Here is a 13,221-nt window from a genome sequence, read left to right on the forward strand (position 1 = left end):
AAATCAATTGTATAATAATACTACACGTTTGTGGTTCACTTTTTATTTAATTTTCTTTTTTCCTTTTAATTCATAAACCGTTAAATTTATCTAGTAAAAAAATTGTGTTCCAATAATTATAGTTAATTACTGATTTATTAATCATCATTAATACACACTTACTGACATTTAAAACGCTATTTTTTTTTAAATATTTCTTTATTAACCTTTGTTATTCACATATCATAATTTACTCTATTTTTCCGGCATTAGTGTATTCTGTCTATTAAAATATATATTTATATCATTTAATTAAAATTACATAATTTAAAAGAAAATTATAATGAATTATGTTTAAATTTAAATAATTTCATATTTCATTGTAATCAATAAACCATGTTTAAATTTTATTTATATTAATAATTTGAAGTTGGTATCAACTATATCTTACAAACTTATGACCATTAAAGAAAAAAATATATTTACGTTGATTGAACTAGAGATCTCGATGATTATTGCTATATAACATGATTTGTTGTCCTACTGACTCCGCTCCAATCTCTTAGTATACAAAGAAACAATCGACTTTGTCACAATCTTCTACCGAGGCTAATGTCAAGCTTTAGTCAATATCGCCTCAAATGCATATTAGATGTGATTGTCATTTGATTAGTCTCTTCTAAATATTGAGTTGCTGGTTTGTTTACTAAATCACCCTCGTCACATTATTTTACAAACATTAATATATTTTTTATTACAATTGTGTATTCTTGTAACATATTCTTCAGATAAAAAATAAAAAATAAAAAACTTTTGTAAATTTAAGTATTTCACCCACATATAAATGAGTATTTATTATTTTATAAAATATATTTGATATTAAATATTTATTTTTTTCTCGAATCTTATCGTTTAAGTCACGTTACAATGCCGAATTTAACCTTTAGCGAATATAAAACTCGTGTTTACATCGATTTGATACAGTCATTAAAATTGATGGGGCAAGAACTAAAACAATTAGAAACGAAAATTGGAGCGAACTCGTAATTCAACTTGATACCATCTCCCTCCATTTCTCTCTCACTCCCTCGCTGATCCTCTCGAACTCAAGTTTTGATGTAGTTCGGCTTCCCGCGAAGATTATTGATCTCGTAACTTTGGTCGTCTCCGGCTTCGATTCAGGTACTATCAATTCCACATTTCTCGATGTCTCATTATCACGTAGAACAGCAGCGAGTTTCTTTGACAATAAAAAAGAGATCAGATATTTTGAAAGTTTCTAGTAATTGTATTTCCTTGCTAATCGGAATTCTCTATTCTTTAGATAATATTGTCTCCTATTGCGCATGCTAGGAGTGAAGTCTCATTTCGTGCTAAAGGTTCAACATAAATAGGTTCATTCAAACTTAATTCTTCGGTTCGTCAGTCAAAATTATATCTAGTCATTGTAGAGTATGGACGATTAGAAAGAGCTATTGCGGTTTCAGGAGAAAAATAGTTCACGCAGTGGAATTTCAATTTTCTAGACTGAACGCATGATTTATCGACGGAACAAAAATATCGAGCTGTTATTTCGTCCGCAGAGCATCATTCTCTGCTATGATCTACTCACTGAATTTTATTTGTTTATACCTGCAATCTTACATTTTTGAAGTAATGCGGTTATGTACTTCTATGAAAAGTTGCTTAGTGATAGAAAATCAAGATATGTTTTCGTGATAAGTGGCATATTTTGGGAAGAGAAGAATGCATTCTCCAGAGTTGGATTAAATTTTTATGAAGAGATGGTGCATAATTTCCTTGCATGACTGAGCAAACCTGAATGTTGATCATATCTTATTGTGCCAATTCCGTTGCTAGAATGCTTCAAATATCAATAGACTGTTAACCTTCTCAGGTATTTGGGAATTTAGATTTTGAATTTCATCATAAGTGTTCGTAAAAGAAAAAATCATTATAATTTTCTCGCACGTTCAACTTCTGATGAACAGGCTGTGTTCATGGCTGTTGCTGTATTCGTCCCGTTTAACTCTTATGTTTCAGGAGTGCTTTTTTGTGTAGGGTCCGCTGTCCTTGCTGGTGAGTACTATAGATGTTTTACTATCTTAAAGGGAAACTATCCATATGAAGACAGAGACAATTCGCGGTTCTGTCTTATAGCTGCAGTTTGTCTCCGCATTCAAGTGAAGAAGACGAGGAACTCAAGGTAACTCTTACGCTCTACTCTTGTTTTAACCACTGGATATGTATGTGTCGAATCATTTTGACCAGAAAAATAGTTTGATGTATTGTCTATTATACTTCTTGAGAAAATACTTTTTAAGGACCTGTCATTTAAAGCATGTGAAAAGCCACAAAGTTGGATGAGTGAAGGAGAAATACTATTACAGAAATTCGCTCAACTTGCTTCGGCAATTCATTCATATTGAGCTACACAGCCAAAAGCCAATAACACCTGAATACGTATCATAGGGCTATAAGTTGAAACAATAACAGCAAAAGGGAGAAACATCTATAAAATGCAAAGATAAGGCAGCTAAATTGAACTGAGTGGGAATCTGGTGAGTTGGTGGGGGATCTTTAAGTTTACTGCCATTGAGTATTCTTTGGTCAGTGGCTTATAGAACTGAGTGGACATCTGGTAAGTTCTCATCAGCCCACAAAACTTTTGCTTTACCATGCAGCTTCCAGCAGAACAGGATTTCATGTAGCAAGGAACTAATTTCTGTAGGACAGCTCCACTCAAACCCAAAAGTACGACAAAGTAATTTTCAGCCTTTACGTCACACTAGCAGTGAAGGAGGAGAAGGTCCATGGACTCTTCAATTAAGTAAAATCCTTAGAAAATATTATGACCGATTTCCTGTGGGAAGGGGTGGATGAGGTAGGATTGGGCATCTGATGAGTTGGTGGGGAACTCTCTATATCTTGAGGGGCTTGAGTTGGAAAATTTAAGAATTTGCAACAAAGCTTTGGCTAAAGGATTTTAGCAGCTCCCCCTCGAACCCCAACATCCTTTGGCATAGGTTCGTTAAATCTCTCCCCGGGTGATGCGTCGGTTTTTTCTTATCTATAGAATGCGAAAGTTCCAAAGTATGTACAATTCTTCGTTGGTAGGTCATCCCTGCAAGAATAAATACTTTAGATTAGCTCTCGCAAAAGATGCCTTCTTTGATTGATACATTTTGCTGCATTTTGTGTTAGATGGAGGAGGAAGACCTTGACAATATTCTTTGGAGTTGTGACTTTGCTGGGTCTACATGGACTCGTTCTTTGAGGTGTTTGACCTGCAATTTGCTAATCACAAAGGTCTTCAAGAGATGATTAAGGAGTTCTTTCCCCAACCATAGTTTCAGGAGATGAGATTTTTGTGGTAGGGTAGAATTTGTACCGTGTTTGCGAGGTAAGAGGAAAACTAGGACCTTTAGATGGCTAGAGGGGGATCCAGCGTCGGGGTCATGTTGTTTTGTAATTATTCATTTGTATGCCTTTTTATCCTTCTTTCTCTTTTCTCAATGAAAATTCAACTCTTTATATATATATAAAAACTTCTATTAACGTTGTGATTACCTTGTTTTGGTCTTCGGTGATGAATAAGTTGAAATTCTATATCAGTTTTTTAATATTGGGGAAAATGAGAGTTTGGTTTAAAAGCAAAAGATGTAGACCACTTCAAATTTGGAATCGTTCCAAATCTTATTATAATGAAGAAAAAGCTCCACTAAAGAGTTTAGTATAAAAACAAAAGATGTGGACCACTTCAAATTTGGAATTGTGAAAGATTACAGTGAAGAAAAAGTTCCACAAGTTTTGGCATTCAAAAAACAACCTGAAATTGATTTAGTGGTTTTATATCTCTTTCCATTGACCATAAGTTCAACTGTTGGACATTTAAAAATTCTGAGTTTCTTTTGTCCATTTCGTACGCATGTTTGCAGGTTTCCCATCCAGAGCGAGCTTTTGCAGATTTTGTTCTCTCCATTCTGTTACTTACTGCATCTGATGATTATGAATTTCTTGGTTAAAATTGGCTAACCTTTGGTTTTGCTTCGAGTCTTCTACCTTCTTTCATCGAACTTCTAACATTAGACATAGCTCGAAGTTGTTCTTGTGCCATTTTAACACTAGTCAAAAGATTTGATCTATTCTTGCACTGTTTTTAATGCGATGGACATATTTAAACTTCTGACAGGAAAATCTTGGTGAGTTTCCCCCCTTTTGCCCCTTACATGTTCACTATTTCCCAAATTGTCCTCCGGCTGTCTTCTTGACTTAATATGAAATTCCCATAGATCGTTGTATTTAGAATGACTTTTCATGTGGTTTAAAGGTGTTCTTAAGTGGAAAAAACTAAGCTTTTCTCTCTTTCTCCTTCTTATATGTAAAATTTTAATGGTAAGAAATTATTGATAGCACGAACAATATCTTCAAATGATTATTTAATTATGAATTAACTTTTTGATATTGTCGATAAGATGTCATTAATCTTACTAAGAGAGGAAAATCACAAATCTTTCTTCTCCAAATTCGCTCGTTAATTTTTTGTTCTTCATATATGTGGTGCAGGTAACTCGTTTGGCTGGAGAATCCTTGATGCTTAGAGAGGAGGGGTATTGACTCGTCTTCAATCTTTTGCTTAACAAAGGTGAGTTTGAAATTCTCTCCAATTATTTGACCCAATACATATTTTGGAAATTTTGACTTTTAACCCGTCAAACTAAGGAAAAGGAAAAAAAAAAAAAAAAAAGGAATATTGATTTTTTTTTTTTTTAAACAGAAAAAAGCTCTCATAATCTCGATAACACCCCACGGGTATTTTAATTCCTAGAGAAATCCTAGAGTGGATAAAATTCTCTTGCTTCATATAAATTTATGTTAGAAGTACGATAATTTGATGGCTGAGGTAAGGTATAATTAATTTCTCTATTATTATCTCAAAAATTATATAGGATAGATACATTTTCTACCCTCAAATTCACTAGCCTAATCTAATGGCATTATCTCAACACTTTTCTTTATATTTTTAAAAAAGTTTAATTCTCACACTTACATTAGGTTCCAAAAATTTAATTAAAACCAACTTCTTCAAACATGGTCCCCGGCTCTACAACACCAACTTGATGAATTTTTGTTTTATCATAATAATTATTATTTTTAAATACTCAACTCTGTTTATTTATTTATTTTTGAACAGTTGGCTTTGTTTATTAGTAGATAGTCCTTTTCTCATATGCGTAGCCTTTCTTAAGAGAAGAATGTGCATTGAATTTATCATCGCATTCAGGTCATTTCAAAATATTAGCAAAGCTTATCCATTGACTCTAAAACGTGGAACTAAAATAATACTCTAAAAAAGGAAGTCTGGTAATAAAATGATGAAAAAAAAAAAATTCATGAACACGACTCTTCACATGTTGTCCACTTTGAACATAAGCTCTCGTGACTGTACTTTGGGCTTCCCCAAAAGGCATCATACCAATAGAGATAGTATTTCTTGATTATAAACCCATGATCATTCGCTTAATTAGCCGACGTGGGACTTTCATCATCCAACACCTCCCTTCAAATAAAGTACGTCTCCCCTTAATCGAGACTTAACTCTTTTTCTTTTAGAGTCCTTTGTTTGACATTTGAGGATTTACCAATCTATTGACATGGTTAAGTTTAGGGCATGACTCTGATACTATGTTAGACGAACATGATTCTCCACAATGGTATGATATTGTCCACTTTAAGTATAAACTCTTATGACTTTGCTTTGAGCTTCTCCAAGAGACCTTATACCAATTGAGATAATATTATTTGATTATAAACTATGATCATTCCCTAAATTAGCCGAGGTGTGTATCTTATCATCCAATATTCATTAGCTTATTTCCTAGTAATGTGTGTTTTAAGGGTTTATCTTGAATAAGTTTTTTCTCTCTCATCAATAAATACAATACATTGCGATAAATATTATTTTAAAACTTTCAATAATATTCAAAAGACAAAATTCTACTAAACTTATTGGTTTCTGAATATTTAAAAATAGCAAGATGAGATAAGCTTAAAATTATAGAATCAATTAAAGACAAAATTAAAATATTTAAAAATTATTGCGATTTTAAAATTAAAGAAAATGAGCTTGCAAGTATAAAGATCTGCATTTATTTATACGCCGTCAAACTGGAACAGCGAAAAAGAGAAAAAGGAAAAAGAAAATAAAGTCTTCCTTCGTTTCCACTCTATCCGAATTCCCTTAAAATATCCGACGTCGTTTTGAAACGCACGTGCGGGAAACAGAGGGAAAAAGAGTTAATTCACCCAATCCTCTTTCGCACCAAGACTTGTATTTCGTTTGGTTTGGTTTCGATTGTTCTTTGAAACGCCCTCTGGATCATTACGTACTTCTCCTCCTCCTCCACTTATTATCTCCATTTTCCTCTTACTATGTTTATCCTCTCTTCTTCTTCTTCTACTCTTCCATCAGCACCTCCTTTCTCCTCCACGACCTCCATTTTTCTCTCCTTCTCTAGGGTTTCTCTTCCTCCCTCCTCCTCTTCTCTCAAGCTCCTTCCCCTTTCTCTGCAATTCGGACCTCCCAAGCTTGCCTCCTCGTGCTCGCTTCGGTTTTCCGCTTCCAGAGCAATGGCGGAGCTTATCCAGGATAAGGAGTCCGCCCAGAGTGCTGCCACCGCTGCTGCTGCTAGCTCCGGTTATGAAAGACGGAATGAGCCGGCTCACTCCCGCAAATTTCTCGATGTTCGCTCTGAAGAAGGTATGCCTTCTTCTCCGTTTTTTTTTCTTTTTCTTTTTGTGTTTGTAAGGTGGCATTCATGGGATGGTGATTTGTTTGCTGGGTGGGTTGGGTTGGGTTGTTTTGTTTTGTTTGATCCTTTCTTCCTTTTTGGCGCTCCCTGCTTTCTGTTGAGCTTCTTGTGATTTCACAGGAATGCGAAGAACTCTTATGTGTGTGAGTGTGTGTTGCTTTCTTTTCCCTTCATCTTAATGTAGTTATATAATTGTAACATAGTGTTATTATTGTTATGATTGGATTGCGAAAGGGAAAATAATTAGAAAGCGCTTCGTAAAAGCTGCAGCAGTCTCCCATGATTATGAGTGAACTTCCACTAGATCCATTCATAGGATTCTAATGTACTTCAGTTCACTCTTTGATGGTTGGTCCAATTTCGTTTCAGATTTTGTGGTGTCTGAGGTGTCTATTCTTTAAAAGGAAAAAGGGATTTTAGTGAGCTGGGGAAGACTATTTCTTACATTTGCACCCCCAAAAAAAAAAAAAAAAAAAAATTATTCGACCCTTTATTGTCTTCTTGTCCCTCATCTGGGTGTTGTCACTTGTCAGCATCCACCATCCTTCTTGTGCCTTGTCTTGGGATATTTCAGATTTGATAGTGTACTTTGTTTAAGTTATTAGTCTGAGGCAATGATACCCCCTCCCACCCTCTGTGTTATAGAACCACGTAGTTGTAATACTGGAATTTTTTGTTTGAGGGACGGTGCATTCTTCCTGATCAGAGAGAATTTTGGGCAGAAGAGAGAACTGCTTTAAATTTGGGGATGTGTACGACTACCCTCATGTTTATCATGATTTTCTAGTCGTAGTTAATGAGGATGTTTAATCCTATCATTTGATTGTTTTTTTTTTTTTTTTGTCGCCACAAATTCTTGTTGTTTTACGTATCAGACACTAATATTGCTTTTTTAGACTTCTTGTGTTTCTTATTGTATTTTTGAGTAAAACACTTTTTTTTTTAAATTTTTTTTTTAAAAAACCATCTTGTAAAGGCAACATGCACGATGTTGATTTATCTTATCTGCAGAGTTGCTCTCCTGCATCAAGAAGGAAACAGAAGCTGGAAAGCTGCCTCCAAATGTTGCTGCAGGAATGGAAGAATTGTATCAGAATTATAGAAATGCTGTAAAAATTCTCTCTCAATCTTTGTTGTTTTTTTTTTCCTTAATACATCCTTCAGATGTATTATTTTGTTTGATGGGCATTCTTCCAATCTATCATATTCACTTGTTTTCATTATCTTATTTATTTTGATCTTTGCTTTTGACTTGTACCTAGTAATCTGGAGCCTAGACTGATGAAATAGAGAGGGCCATCATCGCTATTAGCATTGAAATAAAAGTTCTTTATTCTAATTTTGTTTATTTGCAGTATTCTTTTGGATATCTTGATTAATTTTGAAGGAATTCATTGCTACATTGATTAATTTCAAAGTTTCCATGCCTTAATTTTGTAATTCTAGTTGTTAGAGGAGTCTAATTCCAACAAGTACCATCGGAAATGATTATAGTTTGCATTGAGAACAAACTGATGAGCTACATGAATACAGCTATTGTAATGAGGCAGATTGTACGTGCGTCATTTAAGATAACTAGAACACCTACTCCTATTATTTATTTACTTATTATTATTATTTTAATAAGAGACATAAGGTGCTTTCATTAACCAAAATCAAGAAACGCCCAAGGGTGGGGGTAGAACCCCCTCCTATAAAGATCTACATGAGAGTCTACTCATATTATTAAGGCCTTTATATTCTTGACTAGAGGTTATATCGGTTGGTTCTTTGTAACTTAACCTCTTAAAATTTTTGACCTACTGTACTCTACTCCATGTTCTTCAGCTTTAAATTTCTCGTACTAGGTCTGGGATATAACCTGCTTTATCTTACGGATTAAATTTTACAGTTTAATTTATTTTTGTAAAGTCTGTCTAAAACCGGTAGAATGTTCTCATAATAAAGATGCAATAATTGTTTGAAGCGCACAAATCCTTAGAAAATGAAATTTAGGTGTTGGATCATACAGTGAAGGGATGGGACTGGAATGTCTTTGGTTCTATGCCATCGTGCATTTTAAAGTATTTATTGAGTATCCTTTATTTTCAGGTTATTGAGAGTGGAAATCCAAAGGCAGATGAAATTGTTCTGTCTAACATGACTGTTGCATTAGATCGCATATTGTTGGATGTGGAGGTAATACTTAATTTCATATCAACTTACATTATGTCAAAGCTTTTAAGAAAGCAACTGAATGACCTCTTGTCTGAGACATAGCAGTAATATTTCAGGATCCTTTTGTCTTCTCATCACACCACAAAGCAATTCGAGAGCCTTTTGATTACTACATTTTTGGCCAGAACTATATACGGCCATTGATTGATTTTGGGTAAGCTGGAAATTTGGTCTTACAATCCTTATCGGATCTGCTGTGGTCCACTGTTTACACTCGTTACAAGAAACTGCATGTTCTTTTTAGATGCCATCACAGTTTGTCAATTTTCGTTAATTATTTTTTCTTGTGATATATGCCACTTTTTTTTTATTGTTATTATTTATTTTCCTAATCTGGGCTGTTCTTGTGATCAAATGAAAACATGTTCTGATAAAAGTTTTATGAACAATTTAAAAATCGATGCAAGTGTTGATAGTGAAAGCAGTCTTCTCTATTATCAATTTAAGTTATTTCTTAACTTAACCGTCTGCTTTTTTCCTGTTTGTTTGACCTCTTTCCTGAAGCTTTATAGACAATTTTATGCAGAAATTCATTCGTTGGTAACCTTTCTCTTTTCAAGGATATAGAAGAGAAGCTTCAGCAGGTATCTATCTACAACTTCCTCTTTATCATGTGATGAAATTGGGGCTAATTTTACTGATCATTGCTTAAGTTTTATTTATAATCTCAATAATGCGAAGATAAGTCATAAATCTCCCTCACTAGTTAAACTTTCACGTTCAAATGTCTTGATTCTTTAATTGCCATATCCAAGTATCAAAAAAATCTAACAGCTTTTAAATATATTGATTTTTCTCTCTTTCCTTTTCCTTTTTGTGCTTTTAAATTTGATTGTGGCTCACGATTGGCATAAGTCTGCATATCGTTCATGTCTTGATATGCTTATTCCTAGCACCCTTCTTAGTTCATGTCTTGTTTCTCTTTTGTGACTTCTAAAACTTTATTTCTTCCACTTTGTTGCTATATTAAAAGCCTCTTATTGTTCGTGACATTCATTTCAGGGTCACAATGTTGTCTTGATATCAAATCATCAGACTGAAGCAGATCCAGCTATCATTTCATTGTTGCTTGAAAAGACAAACCCATATATTGCAGAAAACACGGTAGGCCTATTTCTTTTCAGTATATGTCAACAGTGTTAAGCTAAAATGTTGGATTTTCTTTTATATCTTTTGTGATATTGATTTTGTATCATGTATACATTTCTCATGTCCTATTTCTTTTCTTATTGGTTGATGATCTTTCTTCTAAATAAGATGACTTTTTAGTTGTTTTGTGTGTAAGAAGTAATACAATACTATTCTTCTTCCCTAAATTCAAGTTGATATCAGAGCAACAATCCTCAGTGGTCTTTAGAAACCCTAGCCACTATCTAAAAGAAATTCAATAGTATTATTCTTCTTTCCTAAATTCAAGTTAAAAGTTTTGACGGAATTTAATACCTGCTGGCATAAATGAGTTTTTTCTGTCTTGCAGATCTTTGTGGCAGGGGATAGAGTTCTTGCAGACCCTCTTTGCAAGCCCTTCAGCATTGGAAGGTTCGAATATATTTTTCCTTGCTATTTATTTGATTGTATAGATCTTATTGTTTAACGAGATCAACTCAAGTTTCAAATGCATTATTTAGGAATCTTATTTGTGTTTATTCAAAAAAGCACATGTTCGATATTCCTGAGCTCACAGAAACAAAAAGGAAAGCAAACACACGAAGTCTTAAGGAGATGGCTTTACTCTTAAGGTACCTATACCATGTTAACAGCTGAGGGAAAAAAAGTTGATTTTCTTTGCTGTGTTTTACCTGTCGTGAAGTTGTGGATTCTAAATAAGCCTCAAAATGTTCTCTCCTATTTTCCATTTATAAGCTTTCATTACCGATAAATTTATGTAGAGGTGGATCACAACTAATATGGATTGCACCCAGTGGTGGTAGGGACCGGCCGGATCCCTCGACTGGAGAATGGTACCCAGTAAGTTCTCTATACCTTGAGTAAAGACAAATATACATGCATATCTAGTTTCTAGTTGCAGTAATCAATTTTTTTCATTTATTTAGTTTTAAAGTGTTTTCAAGTAGTGCTTTTATTCTTGTCTGTGGTTAGTGTAACGGTTTTCTGGTTTCATGCACATAACATAAAAATAACAATTGAAAGGGGAATACTGAACTGTAGCTGAATCTAGTGGTGTGCTCATGGCTGAAATTGTTCTGGTGGACTGTACTGTTTGTAATATGATCAATTACGATGATCTGGTACAAGAGAATGTTTCACCACCTATAAAAATTTAAACAAACTAACAAAATTGGAGTTTCAAGCTGGAAATTCTCTTAACTGAATAAGGACATAAGCTTACAATTTTATGAATAATAGCAACTCACTTTGGAGACCAGCAAGCAAGTCGTTTAGATAGAAGCTACTGGACGTCTTCAATATCCACTTGGCCTTCCCTCAACTGTTTAAAGACATTTTCGAAATTCTGTTGGCTGTTGTTTTTTTAACATAAGGGTATTGGTTTGTGGTTGAATACAGTCGAGGAAACTTTTTGGCCTGTCTTGGTTAGAAGATTTTCACAATATTAAGGAGTGAATGAGGTGTGGGGTATCATAGTTCTGTGGCCTCCTCTTGGAGTGCCAGGTCAGTAGAAACTTTGTAATTGTTCCCCTTCACACATTATCTTTAATTGAAGAGTTTTCTTCTACTCCTTTGGAACTTGAGAAAACTCCCCTTTCTGTACATCTCATTCTTTAAATTAATTTATTTCTATAGTAAAAATGACCAGTAAAAGCCTGTTCTCTACGCCATTTTCAACACTTCACTCATCATTTCATCATCATTTCATGTGTGCTCGAATCTCTTTTAGTTCATTTTATGTCTTTGAAAATAATGTTAAATTTTTTTTATAAGAACATAGTAGTTCGTACTGATATTAGAGGGTCAGGCACCCTTTGATGCTTCTTCAGTGGACAACATGAGAAGGCTTATTCAACATTCGGATGTTCCTGGGCATTTGTTTCCCCTTGCTTTATTATGTCATGACATCATGCCCCCTCCCTCACAGGTATATTTATCCCTTTTATTCATTTCTAATATGATTATTTTTTCATTTACGAACTCTTTTGCTTTTTTTCCAGGTCGAAATTGAAATTGGAGAAAAAAGAGTGATTGCCTTTAATGGGGCGGGTTTGTCTGTGGCTCCTGAAATCAGCTTCGAGGAAATTGCTGCTACCCACAAAAATCCTGAGGAGGTCTGTCTGATCTTTAAATTTTTCAAGTGTGAGAGCTAGTAAAATATGCTAGGTGTACTACTACAAATTTTCAAAGCGAATTATACTATTAAATCTAAAAGAGTGAGAGATAGATATTGGAAATAAATAATTTTATCTCTAAACTTCAAGCTTGCTTTCAAGTGTTAAATTTTTCTATGCGGAACCGTGTCAATGTAGTCGTATGTTAGCACACCATTACAATGGCTTTTGTTTTCATTTTCTGGAAGTTGAATAACTGAAGATCACAAGAAATTATTTCTTTTGTACAAAAGTCGAATGGGAAGCAATGACCACTTTGCACAAACTGTCACTAACTACTTTCAGCTGAAATATAAAGGAATTGATCAAGGTCAATGAAGTTATATCAAATATTACAAATCACTGGTCAACCAAGAAGACTGTAGAAAGCGCATGGAAAACTATTCAAGCTCCATTTACCGTGTTTTTGTGATGTCGAAAGAACAATATTAGGATTATATCCGGGTTGTTTCTCACCGAACAGGTCGATTTCTTTGGCAGGTTAGGGAGGCATACTCAAAGGCACTGTTTGATTCTGTGGCCATGCAATACAATGTGCTCAAAACGGCTATCTCCGGCAAACAAGGACTAGGAGCTTCAACTGCGGATGTCTCTTTGTCACAACCTTGGTAGTCATTTGCAATCATTTTTCAACATCAATTCATTTGGTAATCAGGTACTTCAAATTTTTATTTCCAAGAACACAATTGAATTAACTACTGATATTCTCTGGAAATCTTGGAATATGATAGGAAAATCGTTATCATCATCAATGTTTATGGTATGATGTGGATACTAATTCTCAATATATAATAACTATGAAAACCATTTTTTTAAATTGCGGATGTACAAAGTACCAAAAGAAGATTTAGGAACCAACTTCTACATCGACTTTTGTACCTTTTTTTTTTTTTTTTTTTATTTGGTAAGAA

At 34.1% G+C, this 13,221-nt stretch overlaps 1 protein-coding gene across 7 annotated transcripts in view; it reads left to right on the plus strand.

Annotated features, from left to right (window-relative positions):
* Window positions 1-976: 976 nt before the first annotated feature.
* LOC111437394 (glycerol-3-phosphate acyltransferase, chloroplastic) overlaps window positions 977-13,221 on the plus strand; it is a 13,169-nt gene continuing 924 nt past the window's right edge. Inside the window, exons 1-17 of one of the 7 annotated variants that reach the window (XM_023075347.1) lie at window positions 987-1,161; window positions 1,304-1,373; window positions 2,041-2,185; window positions 3,918-4,181; window positions 4,546-4,624; window positions 6,452-6,739; window positions 7,803-7,900; window positions 8,883-8,969; window positions 9,065-9,162; window positions 9,535-9,592; window positions 10,011-10,112; window positions 10,486-10,547; window positions 10,637-10,747; window positions 10,898-10,976; window positions 11,944-12,063; window positions 12,137-12,250; window positions 12,791-12,965. In XM_023075347.1, the coding sequence (XP_022931115.1) occupies window positions 6,610-6,739; window positions 7,803-7,900; window positions 8,883-8,969; window positions 9,065-9,162; window positions 9,535-9,592; window positions 10,011-10,112; window positions 10,486-10,547; window positions 10,637-10,747; window positions 10,898-10,976; window positions 11,944-12,063; window positions 12,137-12,250; window positions 12,791-12,922 (1,191 nt within the window). In that variant the 5' untranslated portion in view covers window positions 987-1,161; window positions 1,304-1,373; window positions 2,041-2,185; ... (1 more) ...; window positions 4,546-4,624; window positions 6,452-6,609 and the 3' untranslated portion in view covers window positions 12,923-12,965. Of the gene's footprint in view, window positions 1,162-1,303; window positions 2,186-3,917; window positions 4,182-4,545; window positions 4,625-6,088; window positions 6,740-7,802; window positions 7,901-8,882; window positions 8,970-9,064; window positions 9,163-9,534; window positions 9,593-10,010; window positions 10,113-10,485; window positions 10,548-10,636; window positions 10,748-10,897; window positions 10,977-11,909; window positions 12,064-12,136; window positions 12,251-12,790; window positions 12,966-13,221 lie in introns of those variants that run through there. The other 6 variants (XM_023075349.1, XM_023075346.1, XM_023075348.1 and 3 more) reach the window with 6 other exon arrangements.

This window comes from Cucurbita moschata, unplaced genomic scaffold (assembly GCF_002738365.1).
Source record: "Cucurbita moschata cultivar Rifu unplaced genomic scaffold, Cmos_1.0 Cmo_Scf00063, whole genome shotgun sequence".
NCBI classification, from domain to species: Eukaryota; Viridiplantae; Streptophyta; class Magnoliopsida; order Cucurbitales; family Cucurbitaceae; genus Cucurbita; species Cucurbita moschata.